The sequence below is a fragment of the Chlamydotis macqueenii genome, chromosome 10 (assembly GCF_036417535.1).
Source record: "Chlamydotis macqueenii isolate bChlMac1 chromosome 10, bChlMac1.mat, whole genome shotgun sequence".
NCBI classification, from domain to species: Eukaryota; Metazoa; Chordata; class Aves; order Otidiformes; family Otididae; genus Chlamydotis; species Chlamydotis macqueenii.
In genome coordinates, this window is record NC_141565.1 from 1,558,695 (window position 1) to 1,580,241 (window position 21,547).

A 21,547-nucleotide genomic window follows, 5' to 3' on the forward strand; every position below is an offset into this window, starting at 1 on the left:
CTGTCCCACAACCCCGAGCATCAGCACACGTCCCCCAGCACACAATAAGCCTTGCGTTCCGTGCCACTGCCACATCATACTCTCCAACAGAAACTGACCCATCTCTTTAAACAGCATGCTCTTTCCTTTATAAGCCCATCACTGATTTTTCCCTCTTTCCACAAAGAAGCAAAATATTCCTTGCTAATTTGTCCACACTTTTATCTTAGAGTTGCTTGATACCTTACATTAACAGTGCTTTCTATTTTACAGGACACACAGACGCAGCCCTTCTTCAAGGAGTCTGCACAAGAGGACACTTTTTTTTTTTTTGCCTACTGACATTCCCTGATATTGCTAACCAAAACAAGATATATAGAGAGAATTGACAGAAACTAACAAAAATACAAAGGAAATACTTTTATGAGAGGCTCATTAGAGTTAAAGACTTAGTTACAGTTAGGTACTCAGATGGATTAGCTCTGAACGAAACTCTGCAGGCAAACTTCCAGATTAAGCTACATAACCTGGAAGAAACAATTTATCATTTCTTTCATAAATCAAAAGGCAATTCATGCAAACAGTAATGATTGGTACACTCATAATCAGAACTCATAAAATTAAAATTGAACTTTCTACTTGTGTACATGCCTTAAAATATGGTCTGTAATTTTGTCGTGCTTAGCTTGTGATATTTCAAATAGTTTATAAGCTGATCAGGGTAAAAACAAAGCCTAATTGTTCAAGTGCCATAAAAGCTATACAAGTACCATGCAGTGATGAAAGCAGTACTCTAGAATAATGTGCAGAAAACTCCAGGGTTGACCTTATGGCTGGTCAAGCATAACCCCTTTTTAGAAGAGAGGCTGAGGTGCGAGTCTCAATACATTCCATTTATTGAAGAAAAAGTTAAATGGCGTTATGATCATTTTTTACAAGAGGTCATTGTGAAAAAGAGTTGTGGTAGGAAAAGGCACAAGGAAGTTTCATGCTTGTAAGCAGAAATCAGATACACTGGTATGTGTATGTATGTATGTCAGGTTTTACAAGTGGGTTATATGTAACCAGGAGAGGGGAAAGAAGCCAAAACCACCAGTTTATAAAAGACTTCAGGTCTTTAAGGTTGTGCATACCGTGGTGACAGCTATCAGTCCCATGGGCAGCACACAGCCTACCGGAGCAATGGTCCAGGTCAGCAGTGTGATTCCTATTGCCTTCTTTCTCCAGGGAATCTCAGAAGCGTGCAGCAAATGGACTACAGAGCATGTTGATCTGTCTGCTATTGCTCAGCTGATTCCCCACCATCAGCCCACTGGAGACGAACAAGCACTTCTGGGTGCATGGTGAGTACAGTCTTGAGATAAGGAACGCGTCTGTCGTGTATTAGGACATAGGAGAGAGGGTACATACATGTTGGGCAAATGGTGTGGAAGAGGTCGGTACCTACATCTAAACTCTAAAACCAGGATAAACTCTAATAGCAGCATAAAATTCCTCAATGTCTAAACACAACGCCGCAAAACCAAGGGGAGAGGGAGAGAATTAACAGGGCGAGGGCAGTCGTGAGAGAGGGCAGAGAGAGAGAGAAGTGCAAGCAAGAAAAGTGGCTTCCAAGATAATTTTTTTTTTTTTTTTAAGAAAGATGAAGGGCAGAGTTAAGATTGAGCACAAATCACTGCATGACTTCTGGGTCCTTGTTTTTTGTACTACACTGACCTAATTAATTTTACATAGAAAATATGTATCAGAGGCTCTTCCCTGGTCTTATCTTACTTTGAAAAAATTACTTTAGCTGTTTGCTCACTCGTGGCATTATTAACCACACCAAACCACTTCTGAAATAGTAACATTTTACACTCAGTTTTTATGCAGTACAATAAACTGAAAACTGAAAAACCATCCAAGTTAGGCATGTAGCAAGTACAAGAGCCAGGTTTTTGGAACTGGACAAACATGTCTGTTTTCTGTTGGGCATCTACCAGCACAGAGTTCCACAAGCAAGAGAGATGTCTCTCTGAACCCTGAGCAGAATTTGGACCAGACATGGGAACCAATACCTCTGCACCCACAAATGGTACTCTGCAGGGTATAGATTTGCCAGAAAATACCAAGACTTGAGATAGTCTAAACCTAAGGCCATCCTAAGGCTTTTCCAAAGTGTGATCGGATATTTATCTATTGCTAATTATAAATTAGTAGGAGAATCCTACTTACTGAATGAGCAGCATTTCCTTTCATATTCAAATCTTCCTTGACACGTTCCCAGGCAGGAATTAACCATGTGCTGCTTAGCTTATAAAAATGGACAGTCTGAGGTAAGACGTTAGCAAGTAATAAGAATGCTATTTTGGTAATTATTATATTAAAAAAGGTTAGGCTTGATGTCACTTAATTTTCTAACTGAGCAAATCTGAACAAGCTGGATCTGCCTTTACAATCTCTCTTATACACAGATAGATAATGAATCTATTCTTGATTTCATGAATATGCTTATTTTCTAAGTTTACCTCCTGTTAATTTATGGAGCGTGATGAAGCATTCAGGTCTTTTGAGGCTCACAGAAACAATCCCCTCAGACAGGCCGTACTCCTTCCCGTTTCTGAATGCTGCGTGCCAGAAACATACAAACTGCACCAGTAACACGGTCCAGGAAACCAGGTGCCAACCCGAGGGCATTTCTGAGGGTTTAGTGTATTTTTTCAGTCTAATTTATGGTTTCCTGGGAAGAGCACTTCCAGTAGATTTTATTTTCTCCATGTTATCTATGGGAAAGCACAAGCAGCTGAGCTTGTGACTCACAGGTGGAGTTCATTATCTCATTACTGGTATCCTCTCAAAAACACCTCCCCAAAATCAAGCAGACCAGAAAAGAGAAGCTAGCAGCTTCACAAGCTATTATTGCTCAGTTAGCTTGTCTAACAGGACTGTAAGCCACTGAACGAGACACAACTTTGCCATTTGGGAAGAACTGAGGCATTTTCTTGTAAACTGTAAAAGAAAAAAGGAAAGTAATCACACTTGAACCAGCTCATACCTCTTCAGCAGTGCTGCCTGGGTGCCATGAACTCAGTCATTTCTACCTAAAAAGATGTCTTTCAAACAGATACTGGTTGTGCTAAGTGCTGCTGCTCCGCTTCAGCTGTCCTTTCTGTGAAATGCTTAATCAGCTTTTTATTGTCTGCAGATACATTGATGAGTTTTGGGTGTCTTACTTCGCATTGCATTTTGCATATAAGCAGCAAGTTCACTTGCTTTATTTACTGATTTAACCCCTGACAAATATTCTGGCTGCCTCAAGTCCTACTGTGCAGGTTGCCTCAGCGAGATACTCTCACAAGCATTCCTTTCCACAGAGCAAACTGCTCTTCAGCAATTATACTCTGAACAAATAGTATCTTAGGAAAAAAAAATATCTTCAACAATTCTAATGGAAAATACTGATCAAGTTATTGGAAAAGAAGCTTGGCCTCTTCAAAGAGCAGCTAAAGACTTTTCTGTGAATTCATGATCCCCACTAGGACTGGAAATTAGTCTTTCATGCTTCAGTTACTCTGATCATCACAACAGCCCTTTGTCGCACATATATCCACCGCGAAAGTAACAGTTTTGCCAATAACTTATTTCTACCTAAAATCAGAACGCCTATGAAAACTGCCAGACAAATCTCTGCGTTTCCAGGCTTTATCCTCCCCCTCACGCCCCTCTTCTCCTCATGGGCAAGGGAGCAGTAGGAAGCAGAAGTGGAGAAGTTGGGATATACCCCCTTCACTTTGGAGCTCCAGCCCAAAAGCTCCAGCCCCTTGCACCAAGGACAGACAGGGAGAGCCCGGAGACTCCGGCCTCTCCAGCAGCCATGGCTGCCGTCCGTCCCCTACTTTCTCGTGCTGCTGAATCAGCCCTACGCCGAAAGCAACGCATCCTGGCAAACGCTAATAAGAGCTGACTCCGCAAGCAAGGGTTTGTGCTTTAGTGACAGCAGAAACAACTGCTCTAAGAAAAAATTCACTAATTGAAAACTTGCAAAGTTTAAAGGAGGAGAGCAGAGCTACAAAAACAAGGAAAAAAGGAGACACTGAGAGGAAGGGAGGAGAAAAGCATGTCTTCGCCTTCGTATCTTCTTCCTGCAAGATCTCCCTCTGTTTCCCTTTTCTCTTCCCGGTTTTCACAAGCATTCCCAACATGCATTCACTTGAGATGATACAGGACCCCAGTCTCAGCAACTTTTCGTGCCCGGATGCAGCCTTAGGGAGAAGTGGTGTTGCACCGCGGAGGTTTTACATGTCAGGGCTGCTGACGGAGAGGCAGAGGTCTCGGCCAACAGCAGCTCGCGGGGCTCTGACTTCGGGCTTACTCCGAGGGAGCCAGCACCCCGCTGCTAATTAAACAATAAATAACCGTGCCCCAGGCGTGCCAGGGAAAGGCTTCGCTCTTCCATCACGTTTCGCAGACCGGCTGCCCTACCCCGCCGGCCTCCGCGCACAACGCGCGCCTTCCCCGGGCCCTCACCGCCCCGCACCGCCGGGCAGGCGCGCCCCGCGCCCTTCCCCGCTCCCCTCCCGGGGCTCTCCCCGGCCGGGCCGGGGAAGGGGCCCGGGGCCCCGCCGAGCCCCCTCCTCCGCCGCCAGCCCCCCGCAGGTACTTAAAGCGCATCCCCCCGCGGCGCAGTAGCAGCCGGGGCCGGCGGGGAGCGGGCCCCCATGCCCGGCTGTCAGCTCCGCGGGGGCGCGGGCGCTGCCAGGCGACCGGTTCAACCCGGCTGCGGCTCCGGCAGGGCGGGACAGCGCCCGCGCGGCGGCGCGGCGGCAGCGGCGGGGCTCCGGGTGGCGGCACGGGAAGCTCGGCGCCCGCAGTCCCCGCCGGCCCTGCCCTCGCTCGGCAGCGGGGAGCCGAGCTCCAGCAATGGCGGACGGGAGCAGGAGCCGCTGCGCGCCGCTCCGCCGCTCGCCCGGGCGGCCGCCGCTCTAGGCGGGGAAGAGCGGGGCTGGCAGGGGGGCTGGTTTCCGGCGGGTTATTTATTTCTTCCCGCTCGCTTAAGTTCCCAGCGGAGCGGGCTGGCCGGCACCTGCGCCCCCCACCTGCTTGTCGGAGGGTGTAGAGGTGCGGCGAGGCCATGGAGAGCCCGGCGGAGAACCCCAGCAAGGCGGCGGAGTACCTGAAAGAGCTGAACAAGATTATTGAGACGCAGCAGGAGCTGCTGGAGAAGCAGAAGCGGAGGATAGACGAGCTGGAGCAGCAAGTGGCCAAGTTGTACCACGAAAACGCCTGTCTCCAGGACGAGCATCACCGGCACCTGGCCACATGCAGGCTGCAGCAGGGCGTCCCCCCCGCCTACCCGGCGGTGCTAAGCGCCATCCAGGAAAACGCACAGCACGAAAAGTAAGCGTTGCCCGCGTTCGTCCCCCCTTTCTCGAGGAGGGTTTCCTTCCATTTCGTCTCCCGCCTTCGGCTTTCCTAAAAGCCGCCCGGCGTTCCAGCCCCGGGAAGCGGCGGGACTCCCCGCAGCCTGTGCACGGCAGCGGGCTGCGCTCTGCTCGCCGCGACGGAGGGGGGTTGGCCTTAGCCCCTGCACCCCCCAGCCCCTCGGGATGCCGGTGCTTCCCCGCTTCTCTAGCCGGGCTCCCCCGGGCCGCTTGCTCTACCCGCCCGCCCTCCGTGCTTTTGCGGGGGGATGCCCCGGGCACGGCGCCCTCCCGCCGCAGCAACGGCACTCTGCCCTTCTCCTCGCGGGCTCGTCCCGGCCGGTTTGGGTGCCCCGGGGAGGTGGCCGCCGTTCCGGGACCCTCGGTAGCACTAAGACAAGTGACCCGAGGAGGGGCCAGCAGACACCGGCAGCTCGCCACCCCGCGGGCTGGCTCGCCCGTTTCGGAGGCGCGGTCGCTCCCAGCCTTTGCCTCTGCTGCCAGCCTCCGCCGCCGGTAATTAATTGTCTGCTGCTTTACAGCGCACGGGAAGCTGCTTAATTGCTCGCCATTCTTAAGTAACAGGAATTCAGGAATAGCAATAACCAAAGTGGCGGCGCTTACCCGACGTCTTTCTACTTATGGAAAAGTATTTAACACTTGCTTTCACTTGACTGGAGTGGGAAGAGCAGGCATGCTATTACGAGCCCGCTTTGTGGCTCCGGTAAAACACAGTGGGCGATCTGTAATCCGCCGGTGCGCTCCGGTTCCCCGTTTCCCAGTCAGGACCTGGCCCAGACGGCGGGGGTGTCCCGCCAGCGCAGCCCCCCGCGGAGCCCCGCTGCTCGAGGGACCGCCCAGCCCCAGGAACGGGGTGGTGGGGGGCTAGCGCGGAGGGCAGGCTGGTGGCCAGCCGGCGGCGGGGGCAGGAGGTGCGGCTGCCGGCAGTCCCAGCGCTGCGGGGCTCGGAAATCGCGCTGTCTGTTATGGGGTGGAAAGGCTCCCCGGAGACTCGGTGCCCCCTTCGCCTGCTCCTCTTCCCGGATGCCTTTCACCTGTCCCGTGTAGCAGAGTGAAAAAGCAAGCAACTCCTCTTCCTCAGCTCCCTTCCTGCTATCAGTGTTAGCACTCAGGATTTAGTTGTTTTTTCTTTTTGTTGGTTTTTTTTTTTTTGGCGATGCTGAAGTAATCACTTTAGGCTTTTTATTTTTTTTTTTATATCTCTATGAAAACTAAGCAAATTGCTCTTTAAGCAGACTGGAGAGCATATGCTGTCAGTTAACAATAAATCCTCTCATTAGAAGGAGCAAGAGTGATTTCCAGAAAGTATAAAACACGTACACAAATCCTACCCCATGCCTCCGTGTCCAGTCCCTGAGGATTTTTTTTTTTTTGTGGCTGTGCTTCTAGTACAAGACGTCAACTCAGTTATCTTGTCCCATTTGTCTCCTGCAAACGACATTACTAAAAATTGTACAAATGGCATGCCTTGTTTGATAATATTTCTCTTCTCCAGCCCAAGACTCATTTGCAGAGCCCTCTTTGGGCAGGCAGCTCTAGGGACTGGGAGGCTTTTAAGTCTCTTAAGTGGATTTGATGCTGGGATCAGAATTAATCCAGGATATTTATGGCAGAGTTGTATCGCTCTGAGGCATAGCCCGCAGGGTTTAGTGGGGAAGCTGGGAGACAGCCCTCTCTGTGAGCCTGGTCCTGGGCTGGGCCTGTTGCCCACCTGCATGCCAGTAGGGAGCCAGACTTTCAGGGCCACCTTCATCACCCGTGTCTGTCTGCATTGTCTACAGGAGACAGAACAGCCCGTTCCCTTCTCCAGGAGACCCTGCCTCACTGGGTGGGCGGATCTCACCTGTGAGCTCCCCAGCTGCACGAACTGGGGGCTGTGCCAGTGGCTGCTGAGGCTCCAGCTGAGTGGGAGCAGGGACAACAAGGCAGCCTCAGGGTCAGTTTACTCTTGGGCTGGATACGAAAGGTGGATGAAGTCTTCAACTTGGAAAATAGAAAATAACCCTGTTCTGAAGTCTTCTCCCACTCCTGCAGTTACCTTGGCATTCTGAAAATCCAGCCTGCGGGTTCTTGGTGTCTGTAGCTTCCCATTCTGAAACTCGATCTCAGCGTCCCCAGAATTAAATGTCACGTGTGCCTTATATATGTTTGGGTAGGGAACAAGGAGCCTGTGTTTGCTGACGTTCAGTATCAGATGTCAGTGATGCTTGCTTTGGGGATCTCCAATGTTAGAAGAGAGGCAGCGTGTGAGGTGGCATGTCCAGCTTGTTCCCTCCTGCCCTCGGACCTCCCCCTCTTCCTCCTTCCTGAGGCAGCAGCACAGCTTTGTGCCCAGGCACCGGCAGTGATCACTGCTCTTTCTTATCCAGTACTTGAGAGCTAAAATGACAGGAATCCTTTTTAAAGGGAACTACATCAAATATATCGAGAAGTCCGTACTTTCAGGAAGTCATCCATAGTGCTTGTACCTTGAGACTCGAATAGCTTTTTCTAAACTGCTTGGACTCCTGTTTCCACAGGAATTCAACCTGTGTAAAGTGGATGAGAATCACTGATGTGGTGGCGTCAAGGCAGCTGTTCCATACTACCAGATGGTGGTTAACTTGTGTGATCCAAAAGGAAGCATGGAAATGTTGTACAACATAATATGCTTAAGATTAGTTCTTATTTTCAATAAAATGTATTTAAAAAAAAAAAACAAGCCAAACAACGAAGACCCACAAATCTTAAAACCTTTGAGTTCTTACAGCGGGCAGAACATATGGCTGAGGACTGCTTCAATAATTTGGAAAAGCTGGCATATTTGTAAAAATTATTTAGCTCAATCTTTTGTGGGATGGCAAACTGTTAATGAGCCCTGTAACAGACTTCTGTAAGAAAAAAAAACCACCAGTCTGGTAAGGTTAAAATATTCTTGTTTGTGTCCTTCCGAAAAAAGATCAGAGTGGAAAGTTTTGTCTGTGTAGGTTGCTATCTGAGGGAGGGAGGAGCGGAGCAGAGGGATGGATTAGCAGGTGCAGGTGTGCTAGTTATCTTGCAAGGAGGATACAACAAAAAAGGTTTGGGTGCTGGTCCTCTTAGTTTTGTAGTAATTTGCTGAGTGCAAATCAGCCTTAAAATCCACAAGTGGAACTGAGGATAATTAGTTGATGAGGAGTCTTTGTTAGATGTAATGAATCAGCATGTTAAGGATAACAGTAGGTATTTAACTCATTGAGTTTCATAAGACTAGTTTTCAGTTAATCCATTTCATTTAACATTTGAGAGAACAGCAAGAACTTCTAAAACTCAGCCCCTCAGTGTAGGAAGACGTTTGATACATCTGTTTTGGTACTGCATTCTTTAGTGTAAATATGTAAAGCCAAATGTACTGGATCTCCTCAAATCTGTGCAAGTACAATTTTTCCAGCTCGGAAAATTCAACACTGGCATGTTACCAGCTTAGAGAGTGATGTTTGTGATAACTTAATCAAGTTAAAAACTGTGCTGCTTTTCCACTGAGGAAGTGCCTGGTAAGAGTTTGAGCAGGAGGTAGAGAGCAATGGTCTGCTAAGGCCTGTTATTTGCAACTCGGTCTAAATTCTGCACCCGGCCTGACTGATTTATTTTTAAATGAAATCGAGGACTGGCTTTGTTCTCTGGGGAAAAACAGTCACAATTCAGAGCTTTAATAAATCTTTGCTGTGATTAGAAGATGCTCTTGATCTCAGCTGAGGTGTCCTGAGCGGGATCTAGTATGTGGAAGTTGTTGCTCTGGTGATAGTCACATGTGAAGGCTGCTTTATGGCCTACATAAAACGAGCGTGTGGCTCGCGTGTCGCTGCTGGCACTGAATGCTCCCCTTGCACACAGTCTCAGCAGGAAGCCAAAGATTGCATTAGTGTAGGGACCGGCCTGACTTTTTTTTTTTTTTTTCCTCCAGAGATGTCCTTTACTGAGGCAGGCTGTTCATATGTCTTAAATTCTATTTCATTGTCTGTGCTGCGCTTCAACAGCAGCTTATTTTTGTTTGTTTGGTGAAGGAGAGGTATCCAGCATCTGTTAACGTATGCTCATGTTTGGGCAGGATTTTGCTTTCTCTGCCTTCTTGTCAACAAGGAGGTAGATTAAGTGCTTTTGTTAGGTCCTCTTTCTCGATCAGCTGTTTAGGAATGTGTCATTTGTGAACGAGAATCTTACTGGAAGAAGTCTGCAGTGAAAGTGCGGTTATTACAAAAAGATGCACCTCTGCCTATTTGCCTTATTTTGGTCATTAAGAATGTATTTATGTGGAAAGCCTAGTTTGTTTCCAAATGAGTGCTTTACTACCACAGTGTACGATATATGCTGTCAGCCCTATAGCATATAGGGATGGCGTAATTCTGAGGTTGGGCAGAACGTAAACTTGCCTCTTCAAATAACTTAATTCTGCTCGTTTTATTTTCAGTACGTAACTGGAACAGTATGACTACTGAGCTATGAAAATAAGGATTTGACACTGAAGGCAGTGCTTTTGCTTTTGAAGCGCTCATTTCAGCATCATTAGTGTGATTTGTACATCAGCAGATGAGTGAGCATCTCTTAGAGGCGGCATTTGTTGTTCTGGCAGAGTGTAGGAAATCAATAGTGGGAAGATGTGTAATAAGACCTGAAGTTGCTAACTAAACTCAACTAAACTGTTTCGGATCTTTGTTAACATACCAGCAAATTCTGGTACTTAACATCTGCTAAATGGTAACATCTGAAGGCCAATTAATTAGAAAATTGATGTGTACTGTATAACTAATAAAACAAGTATTAAATAAAACAGCAAACATACATGCTATTTTGAGAGAGGAAAACAAATGTGGCAGGAAGTAACCCATCCTATAACATAATGAGTTTAAAGAAGGTTTCAAAACTTGAAGTGAAGTCAACCTGTCCCGTTTAAAGCAGAGAAGACCTAAAGAATCCTAAGTGCTCAGTGGATCTGAAATCCTTCTCTAATGAAGCCTTTTATTCTGCTGACACAGAACACAACTTTTCAGCTTCCGAACTTTGGAGTTCTTGTGTTCTGAACTTTAAGAACAAAGTACATTTTCACGCTAGTTAGCGCTTTGATGTTTTCTTGATGAATTCACTGTCAAGGAAATGGAAATGCACTTCCAAAGATCTGCTTGTGGAAAATATTTGGCAGTGTTAATGGATCCTAGGTCCTCAGTAAGCAAGTGAGAGCTGTTGTAATTACTGTGAGTCGGGAGTATGTCTGAAGATCCCCTTCCCTCTCCTCCAAAAAAACCTCACTCCAAACCAAGCCTGATTTGCAGTCTTGTTGGCGTGGTTATTTGCATAGGAAGACAAATGTCTGTCAGTCCTTAGGGAGGTGTCTTCTAGCAAAAAAAGGTGTTGTAGCTTTTTTTTTTTTGAAAACCTGAAGCAAAATACATCGCATTCAAAGAAGTATCTGTAGGAAGAGCTTATTCAATGGCAGATCACAGAAGCTATGAGGAGAGAAAGAATAAGGTATTTCAAGGTGTTTTCTTCCAGCATACTGATAGGGGGAGTAAATTATTAACATTAAAATAGTAAATTATTAAATGCTTCTTGCAAGTAGCATCTCAAAAAGCTTAATTTCATTTTTTGCACCCAGTAAAGCTAGGTGGCTTTTCTTCTTGTGCAGATCAGTGATGCCAAGCTGGAGCTGCTGTGCGGAATTGAGTGTTGTGTGCCAGACCACGGCCTTTAGATGCTGAGTTTCTGCACAGAGCGGTGGCAGAACTACAGGGGTTCCTCCGGGACTTTATGGGTGTGAGGCTGGTTGGGAACAGCCACAGCTTCTTCCTCTGCACTTCCAGTTTTGACACTATTTGATTTTGTTGGCCCCTGTGTGGTGCAGCTGTGCAGACCTGCAGGAATTCATTGCACTGAATTTCCCCTGAGTTTACGGCTCATTTGGGATGGCAGTCCCTAAGATGGGAAGAGCTGCCTATGAAGCAGGCAGCCTATACCCCGGTGCATTAAGTATTTGTTACTTTGAGCCTTTTTCTGTCTGAGGGCTCCTGCCTTCTGCTTGCAGGTGGCAAGGAGGTCATCTCATGCCATCCACTGAGGGGGTGTGTGGGAAGCTTCTTAGGTAAGTGGATTTTGTGGGCCAGAAGTACTTCCTGATATGCAGCCCACACTTGCATTATTCTAATTTGATCCTATCATTCCTACTCATACTCTCTCTATTATGTTAATTCCACCTTTTCTTTTGTGTTTTGCAGCCTGCAGATACTTTTAGGCTGTTCTTGCCGGCACTCCTGTCTTTCATCTGTAGCTCGGTGGGCCCGTGAATGAGGTTGTCATCATTTCATTCTGCCTGCATCCTTGCCTAATTGTACTATTTTTCTCAGGGGAGTTGTTGAATTACAAATCCAGGCGGGCTTTGGTACAGTAGAGCAGTGTGATTTGAAGAGATAGTATATGATTGTGCATTCTGCTGAATTTTGGTCTTTGGTAGCTGTCCTTGATGTGCACTGCTTCTTCCCCCCACCCTGTCCCCCCACATGCCCTTTGCTAGAAGTCTTCTTCTGCAGATTCTTCACACAGTTTCTTTGAAATACTGGGGTTGCTGGTTGCTGTAGCTTACTGTGTTAGCGTGGAAGAAATGGTCATTCGTGCTACCTAGAAATCTGGCTAAGGAATGGTTTATGGTCATTGCCGTGGTGTTGTGATTAAGGAGAGAAGCGGGGGTAAGAGGTGTTTCTTCAGTCCCATCTGGTGACCCGTTGTGTGCCCTTGGCGAAAGGAAGCACAGATAACGATGGCTGTTTCCCAGACAGACGAGTCAATGTTGAAGTTAACAATCATCTCTGAAGAGGTTGTTCAGAGATCTAGGTGGAAAATGATTGTGTTAAATACCACACTTGAGACAAGCTTTTTTTTTTATTTTGAATCCTAGGTTCCCCTTCATGGCTATATACCAGCTTGTGTGGTTTTAATGCTGTTATTTGTGCAGTTAGCGTAAGGAAAAACTAATAGTGCTGCTGCAGAGTGGCTGAAGCATTTCAGCAGGGTGAACGCTGTAAAACAGAACAGCTTTCAGAGTCTGAAAAACGAGCCTTGCGTTTTTCGAACAGCTCAGTGCATACCTGCGTCTCTCGGGTTCCCAAACCCCGTAACTGCGGAGGGAGCCCGGCCCCCGGCAGCGCGGGGCGGGCTCGGCGCCCTGTGCTCCCTCTCCTGGCCGCTGCCTGAACTGCATCCCAGTTCCCTGCCTCTGTTCTTCACCTGTGCACCCGGCGAGCAGCCTGCTCTTGGCTGGCAGCGTCTGAGCTGCTTCTGCATCTCTCCAGAGCATCAAAGCCTGCTGTGAACGTGCCTGAAGATTTCGCACGAGTTAAGTTGGTGTGGGTTTGGTTTTTTTTTGTTTGTTTTCCCCCTCCTAGTGAAAGCACCGGGGTAAACTTTCCTTCCAAGCAGTACTGTTTTAAAATATACACAGAAAATAAATGACTCTGCTGTAAGGCATCTGTAGACAGAATGAGTCTTACTGCTGTGCTAGATAAGAAAAATACTACTGCTCAGTAGCTCTCGGTAGCGATTGATTGAAATACATAATTTGCATGTTAATAAGATTTCTCGTCAGACTTCCCTGACAAACATGAGTAGAGACAAAGACATACCTGTAATGCATCTTTTACTGAACCACAGTAATTCAGATTATGGACGTTTAAATAGCACTTTATTCTGAGTAATTGGACAAATAAAGCAGAGGAAGGAAGGTTCTTTTTCAAAACTGAAGATGCAGCTGGGCATGGATGTTTGTCAGGGTTTCTCCATCTTTCCCGAATCTCTACTAGCTGAATGCAACTGCAGGTGATGTGAATCACTCATGGTTAGGAACTTTTGATTACTGTTTTTGGGCAGTGGAACATGTATGCAGGGTGAGGGGACCAAAGTTTTCGTAACAAAGCCAGGCTTGACAAAAAGTGAGCACTTCTCCCAGGCTGTGGGACCTGGTTGTGTCCATCCCTGCAGACTGATTTCTGCTGTAAGAGTTTTTAACTGCCGAGCTGAACTGTCAGATGGTACGGGATAATCATGCTGGAAGGGGCAGGGTCTGAGTTATGGAGGGTCTTGAGCTGGAAGACCTATGAAAAATTTTGTTAATGAAGCCCCTCTTCTTCTCTACAGAATGTGAACCATGTCTTGTGGACATAATTTCACAAGTGTATTTTCAAGGAAGAGAAAAATGTGACCATTTAATGTGGGGTGTTTTTTTTTTTTTTCTGCTTTTCCTGTCTACCTCTACCAGTTTTCTGTCCACTTGAACAACAGTTTTCTCTACTGTGAAGATCATTTATCAGTGCTACAACTGATAAATGTGTTCTTTTTATTTGATATATCTAAAATGTTAAGTGTAAACTTGAGTGGCATAAGGTCTGTGTGTGTTGAAAGAACTATGGATCAAGGTGAGATAATGACCCACTTCTTGACCTTTGTACTACTGTGCGTTTGCACTAGCACTGAAAACACTTGTTTCAGGATCGTATCTGGAGTCTCTAAAATGCCGTTTTTGCTGAGTGGATTAAGTTGTGTAGCACTTCTAGCAATCATCAACCAGTTCTCCTGAAGCAATGCTGCCATGGTAAACGCATCCCTACCAAACTTCCAGGCTGCTGGTGTTGAACCAGTATGCGCCAAGCTGTATATTTGAAGAAGTTTGAATTACTGGCAAACGGACTGATTATTTTTAATATCCTTTATTGAGAGTGATGCTGAAACTACTAATTGTGCTGCCCTCTGTTAGTTTTTCCCACTTCTAATTTTCGAGCCATTTGAGTTCTGTGAAACAGATCTTTCATTTTGCTGCATTCAGACCTCAGCTACCTTATGATCAAATCCCACCTCCTGGGAGGACTTCAGTTTTTCTCCTGTATTTTTCCACTGTGGAGTAGCGAACAGATAGCTCTGAAGGGTGAGGGAGTGTTCTGCCTGGACCGTTCTGGGTCGTGGCTCCGAGGGGAATGCCTGCTGAAAGAGGAGCCTGAGGGGCAGGATCTGAAGGGTTCTGTGTACAGCTGGGTGTGTTGGAGCGCCGTGGGGATCATCATAGGGTGCAGGGTGCGGGAAGGCTGTTTCTTGAAGCTAATTACCAGTGACACTTGGTTTGGCAGTTGCTCGATTGACTCAGAGTTGAGTTAGAGAACTGAACAATGTCTGCTGCTTTTGCCTTTCCTCAGAGGCTTCAGTGGCTCTGGTGTGCTCCCTAGAAGTTGGGAAAGCAGGAGGAGGAATCCGGTGTGGATCTCCTGCATAGTAGAGAAGATTTTTTTTTTTAGTCGTTAAGATTATTGCCTCAGTCAGCTTACTGTTGAAACAGTCTTTAAAACTGTGAGTAAGCAAATTTCATCAGCCATCAGTGAATACTGTAAGGATCCCTGTAAAACAACACTGAGTTGTTTGGGAGCTTGGCTTCTGCTACAGCGAAAATGGAGTGTCTCCACATTAGAATTGCTCAGAGGTGGTTATTTGTCATGCCTAGGAAACACTGTTGTGTTTCCTTTGAAGTTCTGACTCCATTTAAATCAGGAGAGCAGTGCTTGATTATTATAGAAATCCTAAGAGAAGGGATACTGGGATGGTAACTCCTTCATGAAGGTGTAAAGGGAGAGTATCAGCCTGGATGCAGCAACATTTTGTTTTTCATTGTCTTTCTATGGATGTAGTGGTTCTCTGCTCATGCTTGGGGAATACAAAATCTCCTGTTTGCTTGTCTTCTGTGCACTGTTAATGATCCTGGATATTCAGCAAAATGTCAGGGAAGTGTGAGAGAGATTCTAGACAAATGATTGTCTTCCAGTTTCGCTTCAAGCATATCACATTGTTTTGCAATTTTGATCTCTTAGTGTGGCTTCTCTGAACTTAGAAACTTACATTTCACAAGAATAAAGAATTTTTGACAAACCAAAAGCAAGTAAAATCACTTCTGGTGTGTTGCAATATGTAACAGTATTTTTTAACATGGTTTCTTGGTAGGAGAGACACGTACAGCATTGAACCTCAAGGGCTTCTGGGAGCTTCATGTGGAGCTTGTTGCAGAGGTAACCATTATCTCTGTTCTGTGGATGCGCTCTTTGACAGAGCGTTAACAGCTAAACCGTGTAGGTGCCACTTCTGCTCTTTGCATGTACCTTGGAGTGAAAGGTCTGAGTCTCTGGTGCTTGTGACTGCTCCAGGTCATGTATGTTTATCATGTGTCCTGTGTCCAGGGAAGGCTGCAAGCAGGTTTAATCTCCCACCCTGCAATGCAGCTGGGGTGTTGTAATTGTGCTAAATTCGGAGGGACTTCTTAGCAATTCTGGTCATGATGGCTGCAGCGGAGGGATTGCAGGGAGCTGAGCTATCATTCTTCATTCTTGCTGCTTACCTTGCTACGTTCACTTCATCTTCCTTTCAACAATAATTTCAAGGTAGAAACTGGCTCAGACTACATTCTACTTGATAGCCTTTTGTTCCCTTAATAGTTTCCTTAGCGAGGCAGACATGCTTTCCTCCAGAAATGCAATTTAAGCATTGTTATTCCAATCCAAAACAACTCGATGTATTGTCACTTTGAATTTTTGGCCTGAGCGTCAGGATCCACTGGCACCATGGACGCCAAGGTGCGTGTGTGTGACATGCTGTGTGTATGTGCTATGTTTTGGACTGGCTTGCTTTATCGTTGGATTATACAGTGGTGGCCTTTGTTCATGAGCAGATAGGGTTATTTATTGTTACGGGTCCTCATGGTGACGGTAAAGCAAGAATTCACAGTAGAAGAAATATCCCGTTGGGTTTTCACTCACTACTAGGAGTTACAATTAATGGTTCCTTGTTGTGGAGAACAGGTGTATCTTGACTTTTTTTTTGTATTCCATCTTTATATATAGACCTATAGCAGAAACATTTGATTAATCTTGTTTCCAAGTTGGGGAAAGTGTGTGCCCTCCAAAGAACGTCTGCTGTAATCTGTCGTTCTTCCTACTTGACATCTGCTTGACCTAGGCAGGACTGCAGCTGGTGATCTTAAACTGTAAGTGTAACTTTGTTAGTGAAATTTACTGCTAAAATGAAACATTTTTTGTTTGTCTGGATGTTTAAAAAGACAAAAATGACCTATATCATTTTGTGTCTTAATGCACACAACTTAGATAACTGTATAGTGCCATAGAAGTTTATCAGGCTCTAGTTACAGAAAATTAAAATGGTTATGTTCAGCCCTTCCTGTTGCTGGCTTATTTACCTTTATGGAGTAAGTGGGAGGATTTCCCTTTTCATATAGTGTGGTCTTTTCTTGTGTTGATCTCTTCTCTTTAGAGAGCTGAAGAGCGAGGTATTTATATGCAGGGGGCAGGGCTGTGATCTAATGCAAATGAACTAGCTAGATTTGAATAAGGTACAATCTATATTCAGCTTTCAGGCTTCATTGTATTTCAAGCTTTTAATTGAGTCCACCACTTCTGGAGAGCTTGAGGTTGTTGTGTGTTGAGAGAATGACTTTGGCAGAAAAGGAGAAAACTTAACTTTTTTTTCTAGTTTGGCAAAGGCTGTAACAGTAGTGGTAGTCCAATGTTAACACTGACGTGAAAGGCTCACGCTGCCTTGTGCGCTGGTATTTGTGGGATTAGTGGCTGTGCTAATCAAGTATTGGGAGATACAAGTACCAACAGGGGAAGGGAGGAGAGCTGGTACCACAGAATGATAGTCTGAGTGCAAGGACTTGGTATCTGAACTTTTTCCCGACTGTCTTGGGAAGAAAATTTTGAAGGTAATGACCTGAGACTCTTCTCAAACTGCAGGGGTAATTCAATAGCTAACTCCTGGCTTGCGTGTCAAAGAAAACTCTAAAAGAGTAGTCAAACCTGCCTCACATTGGGTATGTAAGACTTTTAAAATGTGAGCGGTAACTAGTAACCTTTGATTTAATTCTAGTGATACGGAACTTGATGGGCCAGTGCTAGGCTCCTGTGAAAATCTCATCCATGGTAGCTTTAGATGGAGTACACCTCCGTGTGCTTCCTCAGTATGTAATGTTTACATGCAGCTGTGAACTCGGATATGTGAAGGAGGGGAGGCAGGGAAATAATTGTTGCTCCTGCTTTCCTCAGTTGCTGGTTTTACCCCCTTTAAGTTTCCTGGTCTGTGCTGTTTAAAAAAAGGAATAGTTGGACTTGAATCTAGATCTTCTGTTAAGCAGCACAGGCTGCTTTTAATCCTAAAAAGGGGATCTCCATACTGAAATCTCTTTGTAGCGATATGGTTACAGGGAACTTTGGCTGTGCACAAGTGTTCAAGCAGTCTTTGGTCGGTATTAACTTGGGTAGTAGATAAAATCTTATGCTAACGTGAAACAATCCATAATTATAAGCTGCACTCTACAATGCGGTGCCACAGTCCTCTGCATTTTCCCCTTTGACCTGCACACACACCTAGGGCAGAAATACCGTCCTCTGAGAGCTGAGACTGAGATTATGTATATGAAGTCAGCTAGCAGGCCAAATGTATGTAAAGAGCTAACTTTCTTAGTTGAGTTTGTTGTGTTGAAATCTCATCTAGGCAGCAGGCTGTCTAGGAGCCTAAATGACTTTAGGATGGTATACATCTGCCTGTGTCAGAACTTTTTTTTTAAACACATTGGAGAGTTAAGTAACTTGTCTTCAGGAAAATGCTTTTTAGCACTGAGCTTTACTTATTATATAATGTGATCTATCCCCAGATCTTGCGGACGTAAGCAGTGATCTTCACCTCTAGTAGCACATTTTTCATGAGCAATTTCCCTGACCTTACTTACCTTGCAGGGCTACGTGCAGTGTTAGAAACCTGTTTGAGTATTTTTCTCTAGAATAAGGAAAACAACTAATAAATCGGGTACCAACCTGGTTTGTCTACTGAGTGAGTAGTGTATAGCTTGAGTCTCTTGTCTTTACTCCTGAGAGACTGTCATTGTGATAAGCAACTCTTTGCTATGTGGACACCTTTAAAAAGGAGGTGTTTCTCGTATTTTTAAGGAATGATCAGAAGTGATTTTTTCATAAATGTGGCATGGCATGACCCTCTTAAGCTGTTTCATGAGTCATCTTGCTGCGAGTGAAGGAAATGATTAAACCTCTTCAAACTAGATGAAGAGTTCCCTTTTAGATCCTGTTATTTAACTGAGAATGTACTTGCTTGTGATAAACTGTGCAATGAACCCTGATACTACCAACACATTTAACTAACTTTGCAAAGGTAACTGCTTTGCCAAAGGTCACCGGAGCTTTGTTTAATATTACAGCTTGTGCAGGCTTGTAATTTTGTCAGTCTCCATGCATTATGTTAATGTACGCGTTTGAATTCGTGAATACACTGTGTAGAAGTGACTGCTTAGCAGCCTGCTACTGTAGTAATCAATCTTAACTGGCACTGGTCTGAAATGCTTTGTCATTTCGGGAGTGAATCTGGGATCCACAGGAGACAGGCCAGTAATCACAACTGAAGGGCAGGTTCTTGTGCTGGTTTCCCCTGAGGAACGTTTATGAACTGGAACCAGCTCAGTACTAAATACTTTTTGAATTGAGCCCTAGAAATATGCTTCTGAATTGTTGGGTCTAATTTAATTTTGAATCCAGAAAACTTGATGAAATGTTCCCTCCTGTTTTGACAGATCCAGTTGCCGTGCTGAGTGCAAAATGTGAAAGTGGCTTTCCTTTTAAAATTGTTTTATGAAAGGAACTAAAAAGACCACTTAGAGACGAATAGCCAATTTGTAAGTCATCGTGATCCTTGGTAGCTGAAATGCCAACAAAATACCTCAAATCCACGTCACCTGCTCAACCAAGCACAGAATTTTCACTCTGCTCCTTGCGCTTAGCTGGATAGATGTTTCCATTGGTGGAGGGTTAACTGCGCAAAATTCTCGTCCAGGCAGAAACGGTTGCTGGTAGTGATCTCTGAACTGTTATAGACCTGCTCCTTTTCCAAATAATGGGATTCTTTCAAGAAGTCTATCTTAATAATTGATGTCCAATATATTATGTTATCTTCACTAATTAAAATCCTTTCTTTATTTTATGAAAGGCACAGTAACAGAAGAGACTCAAGTCTGCTGCCAGTGGCTTTCTGCCAACTTATCAGGTGGTGATTTTAGTTGAATATTAATTCTTTGTCAGCAACAAAGATTTCTTTTTTTCCTTTCTTTACTTGAGCAGGTTGCTTCTGTTTCCAAAGTGTAATGACAATGTAGAGTAGCTTGATCTCCACATATTAGGTAGATTCCTGGGAGATAGAAAATCTTAAATCTCTAATTAGACGTCTGACTTAGTTGAAATGGAAAGCTGAGTTGTAAGAAGTAGCGATGCCTGGGATGTGGTGATAATAGCCAAAATAAACTGCAGTGCATTGAGGATTATGAAGCTTGTGATGCTGTTGAGCCAGATAAGTTGTTCTCTTCCCTCTTGGCTAATTTGGTATTTAACATAATGTTCAGAGGTACTATTGCTCTCCCCAGTACGCTTGAGGAAATGTAGTGATTGAGGAATGGTTGAACACATCAGCTGCAGCTTTGCAGTTTGAGACCTCCTATATGACAACTGTTCTTTGAATTGAAAACCTTTTAAAGTTGATAAATACCATTGTTACTTTACAGACACTAGGTGAATTGAGCTTAAGTATCTTTGCAAGGACATGTTTAATGTGAGAGGTCCTGGCTCCTAGTCCAGACTAAGTGTATCTGAGAAACAGCATCCTTTTCTCAGACTGGGAAACGTGACAGCAGGATGACCTCTTGTGAAAGTGGGCTGAGATCCAGGTCAGCGTACAGCAGGTGGGCAGAGAGGCTTCACGGAGTGAGTCTGAAACCAACAAAAGAGAAGGAGGTGAAATAGAAGAGGAATAAAACCAGGAGAATTGCTCTGATGTACCTTTGACAGAAATTCTGATCCCAGTACAGGAGTATCAAAGTAGATGCAGCACTGAAGAATTTAACTGATTCTGCTAAAATAATTAGCTCTTGTTGACTGACTTGAGCAAACAAACTAGAAGATAGCAACACCAAGGTCACTCCAAATGCATGGCTGTTTTGTTCTCAGGCTACTTGCATGCTAGCAAAGGGAAGGTCAGTAGAGATCAGGGCTTCTACCAGAGACAGTTGTGTTTTGTCACGTGATGTAGCACTGTCTTTACCTGACATCCTAGGTACGGATTCGGTCCATGTGAAGCATGTGAATGCCCTTGCACACCAGGTGAGATGTCATTTACTGGAGAACTTAGTGGGTGCTAGCTTGCTGTCCTGGTGACTGTAAGAAGAAAGACAAATGTTCCTCTTTCCAGGTCAGCATGCACTCTGTTCTGGAGTTTGCTGCTTGATCTTTCCTAGGTCTCCTGCTGAGGCTGTTCTTTAGTCTGTTAGTGAGGAGGATATGCTGTATGTTTGATGATTATGTTTGATGCAATTCTAGTCAATGTTTGTTAATCAAACCCCAGAATTTTGTGTATGATATTCTTGTAGGAATGGGACAGAGTGGGTGAGCAAGCTGGCTGTTGTGGTGCTGATCCGCTGCCACGTGTGTATCTCTATTTTGACAGGAGGCAGAGGTTAGGGACTTGCTTATATAGCAATTGAACATCCTTGGCATATGTATGTGTAGCAAAAGCATGTTGTTCTGATATTCCTCAGTGTGTAAAAAAAACCTGTCTCAAAATATCGTGTCCCTAAACAGTGCAGGTAGAAGACTAAATTATTTATCAGCTTAATTTGTGATCTCTCTTGTGACTGCTATATTTAGACAGTAAGTGACTTTATTCTTGTTTTGCATTTTTCTTTCAATAGGCCAATCTCTTCCTCCCTTTGAAAGGGAAATGCTCTTTCTGTAAATCCTGGTGCTTTTCTGAGGCACGTTTCCTCATTGAAGAGGAGAGCTCATTTTTAATGTTCTGTTGTAGTTGGAAACTAGTGCTTCTAGGAAGTTTGCTGCTGTGCTTATCCTGCTTAGCTCTTCCAAAAGCACTACAGATAGCCACTCTCAAATTTAACTTCCTGCATTTGCTTAGCTTTCCTAAACTCCCAGGAGTTTATATTTGGGATCCATGTGTTATCTTAGGCTCACGTGACAATTTTACACGGGCTTGTTTCTTTTCACTTCCTTCATGTGGATGTGAGTTGTTTGGATTTATTTTCAAACTTGACA

The 21,547-nt window shown here is 45.0% G+C and overlaps 1 protein-coding gene across 1 annotated transcript in view; it reads left to right on the top strand.

Moving 5' to 3' along the window:
* The first annotated feature begins 4,829 nt into the window (after positions 1 to 4,829).
* LOC147599452 (IQ motif and SEC7 domain-containing protein 3-like) overlaps positions 4,830 to 21,547 on the top strand; it is a 162,891-nt gene continuing 146,173 nt past the window's right edge. The window contains exon 1 of the mRNA XM_086755449.1: positions 4,830 to 5,355. Coding sequence (XP_086611575.1) covers positions 5,090 to 5,355 — 266 coding nt within the window. The 5' untranslated portion in view covers positions 4,830 to 5,089. The remainder of the gene's footprint in view (positions 5,356 to 21,547) is intronic.